Source organism: Panthera leo, chromosome C2 (assembly GCF_018350215.1).
Source record: "Panthera leo isolate Ple1 chromosome C2, P.leo_Ple1_pat1.1, whole genome shotgun sequence".
Taxonomy (NCBI): Eukaryota; Metazoa; Chordata; class Mammalia; order Carnivora; family Felidae; genus Panthera; species Panthera leo.
Genome location: NC_056687.1, coordinates 95,980,965 through 95,999,485, shown reverse-complemented (window position 1 = coordinate 95,999,485; position 18,521 = coordinate 95,980,965). Strand labels below are relative to the sequence as shown.

The window sequence follows — 18,521 nt, the reverse complement described above, 5'->3', positions numbered from 1 at the left end:
GCCTGTCTTTATGTGTTGACTCTGTCCTCAGACTGGCTTCCCTTCTAATTCTAATAGCAGAACATTGATTTCTTGCTCCTTCATTGCCATTCAAGGAGAGAGACTCTAATTTCACTCAACCATTAAACTGTTCCAACCATTAAACTTGTCCCAACTGGACCATCCCAGAGCTGCTCACAATGGCAAAGAAGATGGGATTAGAACCATCTGTATATAGGCAAGGATCAATCCATTCCACCTACAATGCATGACTACAACTGAATGCAGGAGGAAAAGTATAATGCAGAAGAGGCACCACCATGTCCATATCCAGACTATGTATTGATTTCCTTCGTCCCTGTAACAGAAGCACAAATGAAGCTGAGAAATAGACTCAGAGTTTTTAACCATGCTCTGTCTCTTCCCCCTCTCTGCCCTCCCACTCCCTTCCTGTACCCCACCCCCTCTTGTTCTCCCTGTCATCTCTAACTCCTGCTTTGTTAAAATTGATTGGCAGTGAAAGTAAGGAAGGAAGAAAATGAGGAAAGATAAGACAGGGAATATATAACGTATCCTCCATTTTAGTAGAAAGACTCTGGGAGAGATTCAATGATTCAGTATTCAGTTACCCAAGTTACCTGCAGCTATGGCCAGATCTAATGCTCTATATAAGTAGATATATATGGTAATCAAGGAAAATTCTTTTTTTGAAAATTTTAGAAGACAAAGCAAAATAGGTAGATTACCCAAAGTCACTACAAGTCTGAGTAATTCTCCTTCAAACCAAATACCTTTGTGTTAATCATGCATTCTTTTATTTTTTTTAAGTTTATTTATTTATTTTGAGAGAGAGAGTGAGTGCATGTGTGAGCGGGGGTGGGTGGGGGGGGCCACGGGGGAAGGACAGTGAGAGAGGGAGAGAGAGAATCCCAAGCAGACACAGAGCCCAACGCAGGGCTTGATCTCACAAACCACCTGGACTGAGATCAAGAGTGGACTGCTTAACCAACTGAGCCATCCAGGCGCCCCAGTCATGCACGCTTAGTAACTAAGTAAAAGAATAATCTAAAAACATGGCAAATGTTGTACATAATAATTATTCACAATAGCAAGAAAAAAATTGAACACAACTTAAATATCCATCAATAGGCAAAGTGTTATGTAGAACTGGTGTATCCATTGAATGGAACATTAGGCAACAGTATTAGCTAATGGATCTGAAGTCTTTTGTAGTATCACAAAAAAAAGCCTATGATTTACTACTGCATTGACAAAAGCAGAACTTGGAAAATAATTAGGTAAAATGTACTTATCAGATATAATCATGTAAAATATACACGTAGAAAGTCACGGGAAGGGTACCTGGGTGGCTCAGTCGATTAAACATACGATCTCAAGTCATGATTTCGAGGTTCACGAATTCTAACCACATTGGGCTCTGCGCTGGCAGCTGAGAGCCTGGAGCCTGCTTTGGATTCTGTGTCTCCCTCTCTCTCTGCCCCACCCCCGTTCACACTGTCTCTCTCTCCTTCTCTCTCTCTCAAAAATAAATAAACATTAAAAAAAAAATTTTTAAAGAAAGACTGGAAAGAAATATACCAAATAATACTAGAGTTTTACTGAAACGTGATTGTTTTCTACTTCTCAGCTTTTTTTGTAACACTGTTACACTAATTTTGTAACTGGAAAAAAGAAAATATACTTGGCAGATATCTACTTAGCAGCTTGCGTCTGTCTGTGCTGGTAAAACAGCAATTACAGGGGCACCTAGCTGGTTCAGTGGCCGGAGTGTGTGACTCTTGATCTCAGCGTTGTGAGTTCAAGTCTCACACTGGGTGTAGAGATAACTTAAAAAAACAAAAACAAAAAACAGGGGCACCCGGGTGGCTTAGTCGGTTAAGCATCCGGCTTCGGCTCAGGTCATGATCTCACAGCTTGTGATTCCAGCCCCGCATCCGGCTCTATGCTGACACCTCAGAGTCTAGAGCCTGCTTCAGGTTCTGTGTCCCTCTCTTGCTCTGCCCCTCCCCTGCTCGTGCTCTCTCTCTCTCTCAAGAATAAATAAAACATAAAAACAAAAAACAAAAAGCAAAAAAAAACCAGAAGTCACATTTAAGTGGCCTGTCTCTGTCCCAACAGCACTCATTCACTTATTCAACAGCTAATTATTAAGCAACTATTACATATGCACCAGGGATGTATCAATGAGTAAATGACGTGGTCCCTGTACCTATCTTTACAGCCTAGCGAAGAAGACAGACTATAAGCAAACAATTTGTTACAAATGAGGAAAACATGGGATGAAGGTAACCAAATAATGTCATAAAAGGAGAGAGAACCGGCTTTAAAAGGTCAGAGAGGCTTCCAAGGAAGTAGTATCTTAGTTGAAATGAGAAAGAGGAGGTGGCTGAGAACCCCAAGTGCAGGGCAGGGCAATTGAAGCAGAGGGCCTAAGGTGAAAAAGAGCTCGGCAAGTCCGGGGGACTGAAATCAGGAGACCCGCATGGCTACAGCACAGTGCAAAAGGAGAAAAGGGGTTAAAATGAGGTTAGAGGGGTAAGCAGGGACCAGATCTTGCAAAACCTTGATAAGAACTTTGGATTTTACTCTGCATGCAATGTGAGCCATTGAAGAGTTGTACAGAGAAGAAACACGGTTCCGTCTGCACCTTCGTAAGATCACTCATGGCATTGTGGGAAATGACTTGATGGTGCGTAGGGGACAAGATGCAGAGAGGATAGTTGGAAGATCTTTGCAGCCAATTGTATTTCTTAGAGCAGTAGCAATGGAAATGAATTAGACTCTAAGACTTCAGGGTGTTTTCAATATGGACCAGAGGATGCGGTGGGGTGAGGGAAAAGTGAGTCAAGGATGGTGTCCAGATTAATACTTTGAGCAACTGAGTGTGTGGCAGTGGCACTGAGAGAGAGGGGAAAACAGGAAGAAATAGATTTGGGGGACAAGATGAAGACTTTAAATTTAAATAAGACCGAACTGCCATATAGAGTGTGTATATAATCTTTCTCTTCAGGAAGACCTTTAAACATGGAAAGCACGTTTTTCACCTTTGAAATCTTAACATCTTGAACAGTGCAACATGTGACAGAGTAGGCATTTAGTGAGCAATTGTTAAACGAACTTCACAGCTTTGAAAATATTTCATTCATTCCAATGTAAGAAGATTCTAGTTGCTGTGGAAAGCCCGATTTTAGACAGTTTCCCTTACCAAGACTGACAAGGAAAAACATTGATTGGCCGGTAACTAAAAAAGAGAAAGGGGCACCTGGGTGGCTCAGTTGGTTGAGCTCAGGTCACGATCTCATGGTTCCTGAGTTCGAGCCCCGCATCAGGCTCTGTGCTGACAGCCTGGAGCCTGCTTCAGATTCTGTGCCTCCCTCTCTCTCTGCCCCTCCCCCACTCACACTCTGTCTCTCGAAAGTAAATAAACATTTAAAAAAAAAGGGAGAAAGAAAAACTATGAGATTCTTATTTTTTTTTAATTCTTATTTATTTAGTTTTCTGTAGTTAAACTAAAATGGGAATTAAAAGCTTTAATGTGTGTGCTTAAATTCTTGGGCCAGTCACTGACCTACTTGAAGTGATTTTACCTCCCAGTGTTTCAGTTTCTCCATTTGCAAAAGGGAGATAATGGTAGTTGCTTTATCTCACAAGGATGTCATGAAAATAAGTCAGATAAATTGCTTTGCCCTCCTTGGAAAGGGGCTCCAGAAAGTAAGCATTATTAGATATGATGATGAATACTCACAACTTCAAAGATATTTTTAAATTGCCCCCCAAGTCTTTGAACATGTTAAGCCTATGAATAGCACAGTGTTAGGTGTTTATACATTGCTGGCAAGCTTTCACCTCTTGTTAAAGCAGTAAATGGTCTTTGAACAAATGTATTTCTCATTCTTTGATAACTATGCTTCCTTGTTTGTACACTTGAAAGATGATTATCATCTGGCATGTGAGGTCAAGTCCAGCTCCTTGGTGCCATTACAGTTCAATTGCAGCTTTAATTGAGTTTTTCTTCCAAGGTTGAAAATAAGTCATTTGGTTCACTTTAGTAAGCTCCTTGCACTCTAAAAAGTGATTGTGAGGTGAATACAACTATTTTCTGCAAATGATATAAATAATGTTTTTCATTTTAGCTACAATATCCTCATTCGAAAATTGATATGAAAAATCCGGTATTTTTATTTCTTCACTGTTGTATTTTTTTTTTCTGATGGGTTTCCCTAAAATTGCTTTTAATAGCTATAATTATACATTGTAACATTTCTAACACAGACAGTCCCTGACTTACAGCGGTTTGACTTACAATTTCTTTACTTTAGGAAAGTACAAACGCGATAAGTATGCTTTCAGTAGGAGCCATACTTGAAATGTTGAATGTTGACTTTTTCCCAGGCTAGCAATATTTGGTGGGATGCTCTCTCGAGATGCTGGGCAACAACAGGGGGCCTCAGGTCCCAGTCAGCCACGCCATCATGAGGGTGAACCAATACACTTACAACCTTCTGTACCCGGACCAGCCATTCCGTTTTTCACTTTCAGTAGAATATCCAGCAAATTGGGGCGCCTGGGTGGCTTGGTCGGTTAAGCGTCCGACTTCGGCTCAGGTCATGATCTCACAGTCTGTGAGTTCGAGCTCCGCATCAGGCTCTGTGCTGACAGCTCAGAGCCTGGAGCCTGTTTCAGATTCTGTGTCTCCCTCTCTCTGACCCTCCCCCGTTCATGCTTTGTCTCTCTCTGTCTCAAAAATAAATAAACGTTAAAAAAAAAATTAAAAAAAAAAAGAATATCCAGCAAATTACATAAGATATTCAACACTTTATTGTAACGTAGGCTTTGTGTTAGAGATTTTTCCCAAGGGTAAGCTAATGTCAGTGGTAGGCTAGGCAAACCTATCATGTTCGGTACGCCAGGTGTACTTTTGACTTATGAGATCTTCAACTTACAACGGGTTTATCAGGACATAACCTCATCGTGAGTCAAGAAAGACCTACATAGACAGCCATGGTACACACATAAATATCACCAAAGTAAAAACCTACAGACCCCAAGACAAAATACAGGATAGGAAACATCATCTAGGACATTTCTTATTACAGATGTGCATCACGTTCATAATTAGTATGATATTAGAAAAACTAACAGACCATTAGCACTACCATTTTATCCACACTTCTCTTACCTATATGCCTAACACAAATCAAAACTCTTCCTGCTGGAGTAGCCAAAACACTCCCAGTAGAGTGCTGCAAAATCATTCTTTGCAAAGTAAGAGAATAACACCTACTTCTCCTCTCTTAAAGAACCCCCTCTCCAGGTAAGTCTCACTATATCCACTCGACAGATGTGGAATTTGAAGCTGGGTGCTTTACACTAGATCCCCCAGCTAGGTCAGAACACAGGCTAAATATGCTTGACCACAAGGATAACATCATTCCCATTCCTTCCTCTTTCCTTTTTCTCTCCGGGAAGAATTGAAGCAACACAAAGGAAGACACTGTACACTTTGATAACTCTCTAGGAGGGGAGATCTGAACCAGGACAAAGGAAAGGTAGGGGTAAAATGGCCTCAATTCTACCAAGTGATGGTAGAAGCCTCCTCACAGCTTCACCAGGATCTGACAGAATGGACACTGATGAACGATAGGCCTCCCTCAGGCAGAACCCCAGGAACAAATGTCCTAGGCCCTAAATATTATGAAGAAGGAGTGGCATTACTATTTCAGAATATTATTAAAGTTTAATTTGGAAGTCCTGCCTCCAATGATATACCCAGGGGCCGATAAAAGATGCCAACAGCAGAGCGTCTTCTCAAATACGATTATTCTGGGTGGGCCTTGAACTGGTGGGATGGCCCAAACTCCCACATCTCTAGGGAAAGCCTTCCTGGCATCTGGTATCATTGAATTTACCTAGGCCAAAGGTCATAAATTAGTGGCCTATAATGAGCCAGATTTTACCTCAAAAGGCTCTTCAGTTGGCCCACTGCAATGACTTCTGCCACCAACCACCTAAGTCAGGCCAAACTGCACAGGCTAACGGCACAGTCCTCCACAAGACTGCCCTTACTCCAGATACCAGTCACAGGTTCAAGGGTCCCAGGCCACCCTCCCTTCTAAGCTGCTGGCTACAAATTTAGGGGTTTCTGCTGCTTCCTCAAGTTTGGTAATTTGCTAGAATGACTCACAGAAGTCAGGAAAATGCAATACTTATAATTACAGTTTTATTATAGCAAAAGGACAGGAAGGAGAGATGCAGAGAGTAAGGTCTGGGAAAGTCTCAAATGTGAAGCTTCCACTGCTCTCTCCTGCGTCCTCAAGGATGCATCATCTTCCCAATACACTGATATGCGACAAGGTGGATTACTACCAACCAGGAAAGTTCATCCAAGCTTCCGTGTGTCCAGAGTTCTTACTAGGGCTTCATTATATCAGTATGATTGGTAAATCATGTGTCAGTCTCTGCCCCCCCCCCCCAAACCCCTTCCCAGAAGGTTGGGTTGATAATCCCCCATTTGCTCTTTCTGGCACGACCAGCCCCATACTGAGTCATCTCATCAACTATTAGTCATCTCACAAAGTATGAGAGACCCACCATGAATAAGAAAGGCACTCCTACCACCTGGGAAATTCCAAAGGTATAGAAGCTACTTCCCCAAACTCAGAAACAAAGACCAGCCCAAATTCTTTATACACCCACATGATATTTAAATGTTATTTCAGATTAGCTACCAACATTTAAAACTGTGTTCACATAAAAATCTAAATGTTTTGTACGCCCCTGAAGTATTGGCAATCTTAGCCTTCCATTCCCACAAAGCTGCTGCCTGCTTTCTAAGGGACACTCGTGTCTCCCCACCATCTCCCTGGTCTCTACTTTCTTCCTCTTGGAGTGATTCACTCCTTTGTTTCCTTCACATCCATGGCAAACATTTAAATTTACAAACCCTGGCCTAGGCCTTGGGTGTTTTGGCTGTTTTTACTCCATCTCACATTATTAACTTCAAGGAATATGTGGGGAAGGAAGGGCAATTACCTTTTGCCCTTTCATTATCTTACTTTCAAGCTACTTTTCCTCTACACTTCATATGAGTTTGGGTGCATGTGTGCATATACGCATGCCTGTGCCGTACAGGTGTCTCTTAGAAGGTCTTGAGCCAGGCTAATATGAAAGGTTTGACTGCAGAACCAGGACAAGCTGAAATAAAATTCATGTCATCTTCAGAGTCAAAAACTAGAGCCAATGGAGGACCTTAGAAAAGAAGCCTCTCATTCTAAAGACAAAGCAAAACCTATGTTTCTCAATATCTTTAAAGCTATAGCTTCCTTCATAAGCGTAAAATTCTCACATCCTCCTTTATTATTTGATATTCGGCATAATTAACTGAAAAAAATAAGTGGGGCAGATACTATTATTTTCAAAATTCACATACCCCTTTCTCCCACTATACCACTCTGTAAATCACTTGTTTAAAGAATATAAGAGGCATGAAACAAGCCCCAAGTACATCAGTGGCCATGTGGATGGATACCTATAGTCTCTTTTAGGTACAAGTGTCACAGAGACCTTGAGTTTTATCTTCAGTATTCGTGGGTTTCATATTTTGAATTTATCTACTAAAATTTGTAAACCCAAAATCAATACCTGCAATGTTTTTACAGTCATTCACAAACACATGCAGAGCAGTAAAAAATTTCAGTCAACTGATTTTGAAGGTTCCCAGCAGAGGCCAAACAAGGGGACACTTTACATTCTCGTTCCAAAAATAACACTGTAAATAACTGCCCTTTTTGTGTTCTATTTAGGGGCACTTTTTTGGCACTTTTGTGCTTTTTTGTTATTGATTTTGTTATTTAAAACGACCCCCAAGCATAGTGTTGAAGTGCTATCTGGTGTTCCTAAGTGCAAGAAGGCTGTGATACGGGGGCATCTTGGTGGCTCAGTCCGACTCTTGGTTTCCGCTCAGTTCACGATCTCATGGTTTGTGAATTTGAGCCCCGCGTCAGGCTTCACGCTGACAGTGCAGAGCCTGCTTCGGATTCTCTCTCTCCTTCTCTCTGCCCCTCCCCTGCTCGCTCTCTCTCTCAAAATAAATAAATAAATACTTTTAAAAAAAGAAAAAAAAAAAAAAAGGAAGGCTGCGATATGACCCATATAGGAAATGCACGTGCTAGATATGCTTCATACAGGCATGAGCTATATGAACTTGAGTACATTAATGATATATGCATATTAAATATATATGTAAATGTCAATGTTATATGTTAAATAATATAGTATTAAAAATAGTAAGTCAATCATATATTGAACATATATTAAGATATTAATATATTTCTTTAAACAGAAACACACATAAAACAAGATTATGCCTTAATCAGTTGGTGCAGATGTTGTGACCAGAGGCTCACAGAAACCTAATTCCATATTTCCCCCGAGAGAAATGGTTCAGTATTCACTAGTTCAATGTTTATAACTTTATAGAACTACCACAAATGACAAGGATCAGCTGTACGTGTAAAATAGTGAAGGACACATGGGACTTTCCAGCACAAAATCACATCAAAGGTGGCTGTGGAGGGAGTGGGGGTTGGGGGTGGAACCTAAGCTCACAGGCAAGTAACCATTAAGGATGCGATTTCGTTTTAAACCAGAAAATGATGGTGCAATTAATGCTAGTCATTCTTCCCAGATAAACCAATGCAGCATTAAGATGCCACATAGTAAACAGAGCACTGAACTTAAAGTTGGGAGGCCTTGTTGCTGGTCCCAACTCTGCAAGTAATTAACTTAGGTAAGTCATCTAACCCCATTTAAGCATGTTTCTTTATTTGCTAGAGGGATTTAAGTCTTGTAGCAATAACTCACATTTGCCATAATTATTATCCACAAAAGCTTTCCATGTAAAATATATCACTGGATGACCCTGATGGTCCCTTTTTACTCCAAAACCGTATCACTTAAGAGAATTACTTTGCCAAACTAGAATAAATATATCAAATGTTTATAATACTAAGAAGAGCTTTCCTTTGGAATGTTTATAAGACATTAGTCAGAGGGAGGACTTCAAATACAAGAACTAAAAAACAGCTGTGGACTTATTTTTAAATTGTATTTATTCAATTAATATTTTCTTTTTAAAAATGAGAGAAAAACATTCCCAGGAGATGGCCATCCTTGCCGCAGGCCCCATACCACCACAAATCTTGTAAATGCGGAGAAGCTAAAGTACCACTAGGTGGAGCAGGAACAAAAGACATTTATTTATAGTTCAAGGAACCCGGGCAGTCTTCAAGAGGTCTTAAAAGGTTACCTTCTGAGTACATGGAAGCTTGGTGAAGCGGAGTTATCTCAACCTACTCACCCTGTGTGCTTTCCAGAAAACCATGCTGACTGAGGAAAATTATTTTTCTTCTTAGAGAGCATTACCAGCAACAGCGAATTCCAGCTTTTTCACACGTCTATAATTGGGCTAAGAATTGTGTTGGACAACACTGAAGGACCTATTTTAGGTAATGGGCTGAGGTACTGCAGACCTACACATTTACAAATTTGCTGACATGGTCCTCCAGATTGGTTCTTTCCGTTGTCAGGTCGGGACGTGAGCAGAATATCACCCTGGTCATTTGTCTTCATAACGCAGGCCCCAGGGGCACCTGGGTGGCTCAGTCGATGGGGCGTCTCACTTCGGCTCAGGTCATGATCTTACGTTTGTGAGTTCCAGCCCCGGGTCAGGCTCTGTGCTGATAGCTCAGAGCCTGGAGCCTGCTTCAGATTCTGTATCTCTCTCTCCCTCCCCCTCCCCTGCTCATGCTCTGCCAGTCTCTCAAAAATAAATGTTAATTTTTTTTTTAATAAAAAATAAATGTTAAAATGCAGGTCGCTGGCTACCATCTCTCCCAGCAACAACTCCCTGAATAGCTGTCTTAAGGAAGTGAAGGCACTCGTTTGGGATGAATCCATACGTAAATTTGGATTTAGTCTTTGGAGATAACTGGGCAGAAGGGCCTGTAGGTTGTTTCCTTTAACCTAGTAGGCCATCAGTTTATTTTCTTTCCTGAAAGACCACCAGATCCAAATGGGGGGCGGGGGTGGTAACATATTTCCTTCTTTTCCGTTTGTCGCCACTTAATGCTTTGCAACCACCGGCAGAGGCAAAGAAAACTAACAAGCTGGCACCATTAAAGGAACAATATTCACTGTTTTGAGAACACACTAGTTCTGGTTAACAAATACTTACGAAATGTTTAACAATCCCATCGAGGGGACTGGCTGCGTGATCTACTTTCCAGATCTACTTTCGTAAAGGCAAAACCTCAACAAAACCCCCAGATCAGCTAATACATGAGGTACAAATGGGCAACAAAACCAGAGGCAGGGGATTAGGACAAAAACCCTACAAAAGAATGGCTCGCTGACTGCTTGGCTCACTGCCCACTCATCTGGGCCAATTTCATAAATGTTCTCCACGCATCCTTCTGCCAATCTGCACGCACCCTAGTCCAACCCGCGGGTATCGCGACCACACAGACCCACCACTGATGGCGAAGGGAGACCGACGCGCACAAAAGGAGTTCCGCCCCGCCCCCACCCCTTCCCTTGGGAAAGCCGACTGCGCGCCTCCAACAGCACCTCAGCAGGCGGCATGTGTCTGAGCCCAGTCCCGGGTGCAAGTCCCACAGCTCAGGGAAGCGCACCGCGCGCGGGGACCTGCTCCCGTTTCTCTCCCTGCGGTCAGAGCCTCGCCCTTGGCCCCCCAAGGGACCCGCGGCTGACAGAGCCCAACTCTTCGCGACGGCAATGGGTGCCTCCGGAGAAGCCCCGGGCCGACCGCGGCCTCTAGGCGGGACGCGGGGGCTAAGGAGGCGAGCCACCGCAGGGTCCTGGGAGGGGCGAGCAAGTCAGCAGCTGACATTTTTTGTTTGCTCCAAACTGTACGGTGGACGGCGGTAGGCCGAGGCTTTTCCGCCCGCTGAAAGTCAGCGAAAAAAACAGCGTGCGGGAAACAAAAGCGCGGCGCCTACGCCCTTCTCAGTTAGGGTTAGACAAAAACTGACCGCTTCCCCTCCCAGGCCCACCCTCCACAACCCGAGGTGCACAACGCCGCGGCTCCCTATAAAGACAGCGGCCGCCGTACGCGCCGATTGGCTAAAGCCCTCCCATCGCGGTTCTCGCGAGATCCGTACCCACCCCCCCCCCCCCTTTTTTTTTTTTGGAATGCTCTATTTCCGGCCGTGAGGACAGTTGCGCCCCTCCCCCCACATTTCCTGGGAAAAGCGTTAGGTATTTTCCGACGTACTTGGAAAGTAAAAACGAACTTGTCCTACTGCACGGCTCCGTTTTCCATGCCTTAAGGACCGGGTGCACCTGCCTTAAGGACCGGCCTCGGGGCGCTTGACCACCTTAAGAAAATGAAGTTCACAGAAAAATTTTAGGGCCTGGGAAATATGACAGTGATTCTCAACTCTAGTCACATTTGTTAGAGATCTTTAAGAAAATAGATTCCCGGATAGCCTTGGCTAAACCAGAAGGTTGGCTGGACTCGTTGGATTGCCTTGGAGTTCCTGCCCTGCTCCCTTCTCCTTAGAAGGCCTCTTTGCAACGTCTTCTTGAACATAGGATGGGTTTTATTAAGTATAACTACTTCATTCTTAATCTTAACATTCAAGATTTGAATTTACCTTTTATTAGGAAATGAAAGCTTTTCAGTCATTAACTTTGCTTTAATGTTGTGTCATGATTAGGTTAAAAATCCACCGTAAATTGTACCAAGTTTCTGTAATGGTATAATTGAAAGGGCGGGCCTACTCCCTCCGACTCCATCTTGTTCTGTGTCCTTCACCTTGACCACACCTCCTCCCCTTGAGTAACCCCACCCCTCTCACCTGCCTAACAGGACTCGGACCCTTCCCCAGGACCCTTCCCCAGCCAATCGGCTGAGGCCATAGCCATTACCTCACCAACTGCCCCTAGGCCCCAATAAAACCTTTGTCCTTTTGAAACTCGCTCTCTCTCCCTGGTATCTCACCGCTGCGTCGGTGCAGGTAGGGGATTGAGCTCGAGCTAGCTCGAATAAAGGCTCTTTTGCTTTTACATTGGACTCGGCTCCCTGGCGGTATTTGGGGATCACGAATTCTGGGCATAACAATAATATTGTTTTACATATAACTGGCTGATCCTAATTGTAGAATTCATGTTCAGTTGGGTGAATTCTGTGGAGTTGTCGCTATTGACACCTCAGTCTGAAAGAAAGATAAAATATTAGAGGGGTTGGTTTCCAATGATTTTAAGGGCAGGGAAAATACAAACGTGATTTTCCATTTTATTCCCTATCCCTAGATTACTTGAAAAGGATCATCTATGAGCCCATGTTAGAGGCTGGAGTCAGTACAGAATATTCCAGGTAGGTTGTTGAGTTAACTACCTGAGACCATGGTTCAGAATTGTTTGCCTGACTAATGTAGCAAGCAATTTACTTTGGGATCGCTTTAAACTTAAATCTCTTAACCTGTTTAAATATCAATTTTTTTAATTTGTAAAATGGGAGTAATGCTTGTCTTGCTCATCTCTCTGGGATGTTGAAGTTTTGCTTTGTGTTTTAAGTTTATTTCTGAGAGAGAGGCAGAGAGAGCAAGAGGAGGAGGGGCAGAGAGGGAGAGACAGAATCCGAAGCAGACTCTACACTGTCAGCATGGAGCCCAATCCTGGGCTTGAACCTATCAACCACGAGCTGATGACCTGAGCTGAAGGCAAGAATCTGATGCTTAACCCACTGAGCCACCCAGGCCCCCCTGAGATGTTGAAGTTTAAATTAGATAAATGTGTAGATAGCCCTATTTTCTTTTAGAAAACAGTTTCAGAATTCTGAAGAATAAGTTCATGCTCTCTACAGTGCTTGTGAATCTGGTGAGTGCAGCATCAACTGTTCACGGTGCTCTCAGATAATCATTTTTTACACGGTATCCAATCTAGTTTTCCTTATAATCACTGACGTGAGAGAGAAGTACCTAGGAATGAAATGCACCTCTTCACAAATGCTTGACTCAGGCCCACTTCTCCTTGTACAATGTGCCCATCATTATTACACCTTGGAATCTTTGCCCTAATGTTACCTCTGGCCAGAATTTTCTTTTGGTCAATTCTCCATATCTACATACCTACTGGGAGTGCACCATAGAGAGCATCAGGGAAGGGGATAGAGATGAAAAGGGAAATCCCACAATCCCTTTCTTCTAAGAATATATCTATTGCGGGAGAAAGACAAGCAAACTAAAAGATAAGGCTGCATAAATTAAGTGGTCAATAGGAGAACAAATAATGCGTTGGAGGACACAATGAATTTTGACTGCATGGAGGAAGTAGCATCTAATTCTACAACAGAAGATAACAGATTTCATTGTATTCTAAAAGTATCTAGGGGCGCCTGGATGGCTCAGTCAGTTGGGTTGGGCGTCTGACTTTGGCTCAGGTCATGATCTCCCAGTTCGTGTGTTCGAGCTGCATCAGTCTCTGTGCTGACAGCTTGGAGCCTGATTCTAATTCTGTGTCTCCCTCTCTCCCTCTGCCCCTCTCCCACTCGCACTCTGTCTCTCTCTCTTTTCTTTATATTTTAGTACATAGTTTTATGTACTAAACAAAAAATAAAATTAAAAGGTACCTTTACAGAGTTTATCCTATTTGAAATTTACAATGACCCTGTGAGACAGACAGGGATTAGCAGCCCCACTTTATGGATAAGAAAAATTTATCTTCAAAATGTTCGTGCAGCTGGTAGGTGGTAGAGCCTAGACCTAAATCCACATGTGCTGCCCCTGAATTCTGAGGAAAGGGCATTACATTAGGTTTAAATTTCAGCTGTCTTTCAAATCTAGCCCCAGAGCCAAATCTACCAGAAAGTCTGCCACGAGACCTCAAGGTATTTTCCTCCTTATGAACCCCCAGACCATTTTATGCTTCTCTTAGGACACCAAATCACTTTCTACCTAGTATTATTATAATTAAGGCATAAATCTCACCTCTTATACTAGACTGCTGGCTTCTTAAGGACAGGATCTCACTCCTGCTTTAGCAGTCATTGTGCTTAACATAGTGCTTTGCACAGAGCAGATATGAAATACTTTGAGTTACATGAATACTGCCATCATTATCAAGAACCCAGGTCATTTCAGACTCTTCCCCCATCATATCTAACTAGATACCAAGACTTGTCAGGTTTTTTTGTAATTACTTCTTCTGAATTCCTATTGTCTATAATCTTGAGTCTTATGACTTGACTACTTTATATCTAGAATGATAACTGGTTAACTGATCACCAAATCTCCAGGGCCTTCCCAGCCCAATTTATTCTCCAAACCACTGCCACATTCATCTTAATTTCCTAGGTTTCCTGCTTTTCATTCTTTAATTGTTCTCCTTTGCCTATAGGACGTGTAACACAAAGCCTCCCTTTCCAGTCCTTGGCCTTCATTTACTTTCCTAGTCATTGCTCTTAGTCTGCTCAATGTGAGCTCTTTATTTCAATAAAACCAGTCTATTAAGCATGCCTTGAATATGCTTTGTTCATTATGTAAACCTCAACAAACTTAAATCTGTATCACCCAGTTGGCACACATGTTGCACTACAAATTTTTCCAAGGGAAAGATGAGAACTTCAAGGTCAAGAATAATGTTTCCTCTAGCATTTAATTTGGTTCTACTCCAGAAACAGGTTGTTTGCTTCACCCATCACAGAAATGGAAGAGACATGGACATTCCAACAACTGAAATACTTTGTTCTCTCAGACACATATAATATCCAAAGTTTTCTGTCACATGTACTCAAAGCATTTTTTTCTAACCATTTTATCTGTATTCAGAAGCATCTTTGATGTACTATGTTGGGTCCAACTTCTTTAAATTCTGCCTTAGTGATCCACATGTCCTGGAAAGCAGACAGGGATGCAAGAATAGAGCCTCCCATCCACACTGATAGTTTCCTTTCTGGGGGAACTGTAACTTGCACAGGTGTATTGGCAGGTACCATATTTGCTACACCTTTAACTAGCCGCTTGTCTAAACCGGGGAAAGAGGTTGATCCCCCAGCAAGGATAATATTGGAGAAAAACGAATTCCTCAGATCTGTATCACATTTCATTATGCTGTTGAAACACAACTTATCGATGCCAGGGGTCTGAAGGTTCCTAAGACGTGGAGAGAAGAGGGCCTCTGGACAATGAAAGAGTTGGTCATAGAGCTTGATCATCGTCCCATCAGGTAGCTGGTAAACTTTCTCTATAGAATCACGTTTCTTGGCCATTTCCTCTTCGTAGTTCATTACCACATAACAAGAAGTTTCCTTAATGTCTGCAACAATCTTTCTGTCTGCAGCACTAAGCAGCATGATGCCCTGCTCCTTCAACAGTGTCATGAGGTAGTTGGTGAGGTCAAGGCCTCCCAGATTTAGCTGCTGGACACCATGAGGCAGACAGTAACCCTCAAAGATGGGCACACACTGGGTAACCCCAGCACCTGAGTTCAGCACAAAACCAGTTGTGAAGCCAGCAGCAAAGAGAGCCAGCACCCCCTGAATGGACATATAAAAGGCAGGCACCTCCAGATGCTCAAAAAACACTTCAGTGATTTGTTGCCGGTTGGCCAGTGGGTTCAGTGCTGGCTCCGTAATCAAGACTGGGCCATCACAGGCCTTTAGTTTCAGGTTATGATCATAGATATGCTTCCACATGACCTCCATGTCCCCCCAGGAAGTAATGAGACCACGTTCCACTGGGTAGCTGTAGGAAAAGCAGTAAGATAAGTGACAGCTTTTTTTTTTTTTTTTTTTAGTGGCAGCTTTTAATTTTTTCAGCATCTACTCTCTTCAAACCTGGGTTAATCCCCATACTTATTACCAGTACCCTTTGTTGGCAGTGACTGTCACAGCCAGTTAGAGAAGGTAACTGCCAGCAAAAGTCTGCATAGCTGACTTCCTCTGCAATTTTTGTTGCTTTCCATTTGTCCCCGCGTTGGAAGACAAAGAATCTTTAAAAAAAAAAAAAAAATTGGGAAGTCTTTGGAGCACCTGGCTGGCTTAAGTCAGTTAAGCATCTGACTCTTGATCTTTGCTCAGGTCAGGAATTCCCAGTCGGTGGGATCAAGTCCCAAGCTCTAGGCAGAGCCTGCTTGGGATTCCCTTTCTCCCTCTCTCTTTCTGCCCCTCCCCTGCTCCCTCTCTCTCAAAATAAATAAACTTTAAACGAAGTTTAAAAATTGGGAAATCTTTACATAATAGTACAGTTTTAATATCAATTAATTGAAGAAAATAACCCACAGGGAGAAAGTGACATCCTTAAATAAACTTGTACATTATGAACGGTGACTTTATTTATACATTTGAACAGATCTGTTTACATACAAAGAGCAAGTAATGCTAACCCTTTAGATGTCTGGTACCCTCAGAGATTTGTGGCCTGCACCAGCGGGTTGAAACTTCCTGTTCCTGTCTTCTTGTCCTCTCACCCTTATGCCCCTCATCTAGACCCTCCCTCTTTCCCCTCCACTAGGGTCCTGCCCGCTGTGAGAAGACGGTACCTGATGGACAACGAGTTTCTCCGCTCCTGCGCTTGGTCACCTACACACGTTTCCAGCGCGCCCTCCGCTACCCAGCCCTGTCCTTTGGCCCGGCCGATAATGTTGGGGTAGACGAACTGGGGCTCCCGCGACCCAGCCAGGCCCGCCTTAATCACTCCTGAGCCGTTGTCGATCACCACTGGTAGCTGGTAGTAGTAGTTCATGCCGTCTCCGCCTCCTAGCCTCCTATCGCCTGGCTACTCCGGCTGCCCTGGCTGCGGGCTGCGGGCTGCGGGCTGCGGGCTGCGCTAGGGAGCGAAAGTGCGTAGCGCGGGCCCTTGGGCAGCGCCTGAAGGCCTACGGCCTGGAACGTCGCGTCACAGAAGCGCTGGCCTGACCACGGGGCCTGGGCCTGGCAAGCGAGCCCTGGAGAGCCCAGGCCCATTGACCCTCCAAACTACTGCCGTCCCCCCCCCGCATCTCACAGGGGCTGGGTCACTTGCCACCCCCTGGAATCCCGGGATACCAATATCAGGAAAACCCAACTTTCTTCCCTAATGATATAAATCTAACCCTTCACAAGGGGCCTTCCCCAATACCTCGATGAGTCATAAAAAGTTTTCTTTTCCAAAGCCTTTGAATTCTGGTTAATAAGTGTCTGTCCATGGGCATGTTGAAAGTTCTAGAATGTGGCCTTGAACCTAGGAAAAGGTGGGGAGATTTGACTAGAGAAAGTTGTCACAGAAGATGCCTGGTTTGTGCTTCTGGAAACCCTTGTCAACTTTTGAAAACACAAAGGAAACAATGCTAGGATTTAAAGTTGGCTTTATATACTTTTATTATTGTTTCTATACACCAGGCAAATACTTTGTTGAGCTTCTTTCCTGCAGTTTCTAAGCAAAATGTAGTCAAAACCAAAATGGTAGAAGCTCACTTTTTTGGACTGATTGATTTTTAGCAATCTCATCTGGTTATCCCCCATGTAATATGAAGGTCATTCCTATTTCCTAAAAAATACAGGTAATGGTCTCACGGTTTCCTGAGTTGGAGCCCCGCATCCGGCTCTGCACTGACTGTGCAGTCTACTTGGGATTCTCTCTCTCTCTCTCTCTCTCTCTCTCCTTCTCTCTCTGCCTCTTGCCTCTCCGCCACTCTGCTGTCTCTCTCTCAAAATACATAAAAACTTTAAAAAAAAAAAAAAAGACTTGATTTTTAGGCATAAGGACGTGTCTGCCTCTTTGCAAGAAAAGTGATATTCCTTAGGTCCTATGAAGTTTAGGTTTAGAAAAATTTAAGTACATTGTGTGCCAAAAAGTGCATCTTTGGTGTCTGATTTTTTACCCCCTCAATTTTACACACTATGTAGAGGATTTAAAAACACCTCAGCAAGTTCGAACCTCTGTTTGGTCTCTGAAAGCAGGGGAGGAAATTCAAAAGCTATTTACTTGTCTCTCCACCAGAGGTTGAAAGGGTCACCTAAGTAACAGCGGTGGCACTTGGTGCTGCAAGCCTCTGCAAGAGGAGGGAGGCCACTGAAGCCCCGCACTACACCCTGCCTTCTGAGCAACGTCTCTCCAGGAAAGGATACGAAATAAAACATTTCTTTCCCACAGAAGTGTTACCCAAAGGAAGGGCAAGGAGTGAGTGCCTGGTTTCTGCAGCGGTACCGAAGAGTCTGAAAAAAAGTGCATGCAAATTCCAACTTTCAGAATAGTTTCAGCACTATACAATTAAACATTTTGTTATTTTCCTTTTCTGATTGTTTTGTTTTATTTTTCCTGTTAAAAGCTATCTCAATATTACGTGCCTGTGAACGCCAAATTACTACTTCCATATGAAGGACTTTCTGAACCACAACACCCAGCCGAGTTTCCGTAGTGTAGTGGTTATCACGTTCGCCTAACACGCGAAAGGTCCCCGGTTCGAAACCGGGCGGAAACAGCTTGCTTTTTTTTTTTTTTTTTTTTTTTTTCTTTCTTTTT

At 43.2% G+C, this 18,521-nt stretch overlaps 1 protein-coding gene, 1 long non-coding RNA gene and 1 other non-coding gene across 3 annotated transcripts; 2 read left to right on the top strand and 1 right to left on the bottom strand.

Annotated features, from left to right (window-relative positions):
* Positions 1-11,283: 11,283 nt before the first annotated feature.
* LOC122198495 lies at positions 11,284-17,180 on the top strand. The gene is made up of 3 exons (XR_006193014.1): positions 11,284-11,628; positions 12,334-12,397; positions 16,533-17,180. It is a non-coding gene; the product is annotated as an uncharacterized LOC122198495 (long non-coding RNA).
* Positions 14,658-16,865, bottom strand: ACTRT3 (actin related protein T3). Its single transcript, XM_042903162.1, has 2 exons — positions 16,561-16,865; positions 14,658-15,764 (listed from the first exon to the last, which is right to left on the bottom strand). The coding sequence occupies exons 1-2, from the start codon at positions 16,761-16,763 to the stop codon at positions 14,846-14,848; spliced, it is 1,122 nt and encodes a 373-aa protein (XP_042759096.1). The 5' UTR covers positions 16,764-16,865; the 3' UTR covers positions 14,658-14,845.
* Positions 17,181-18,407: 1,227 nt separating the features above from the next.
* On the top strand, positions 18,408-18,480 carry TRNAV-AAC. The gene has a single exon. It is a non-coding gene; the product is annotated as a tRNA-Val (tRNA).
* Positions 18,481-18,521: the final 41 nt, after the last annotated feature.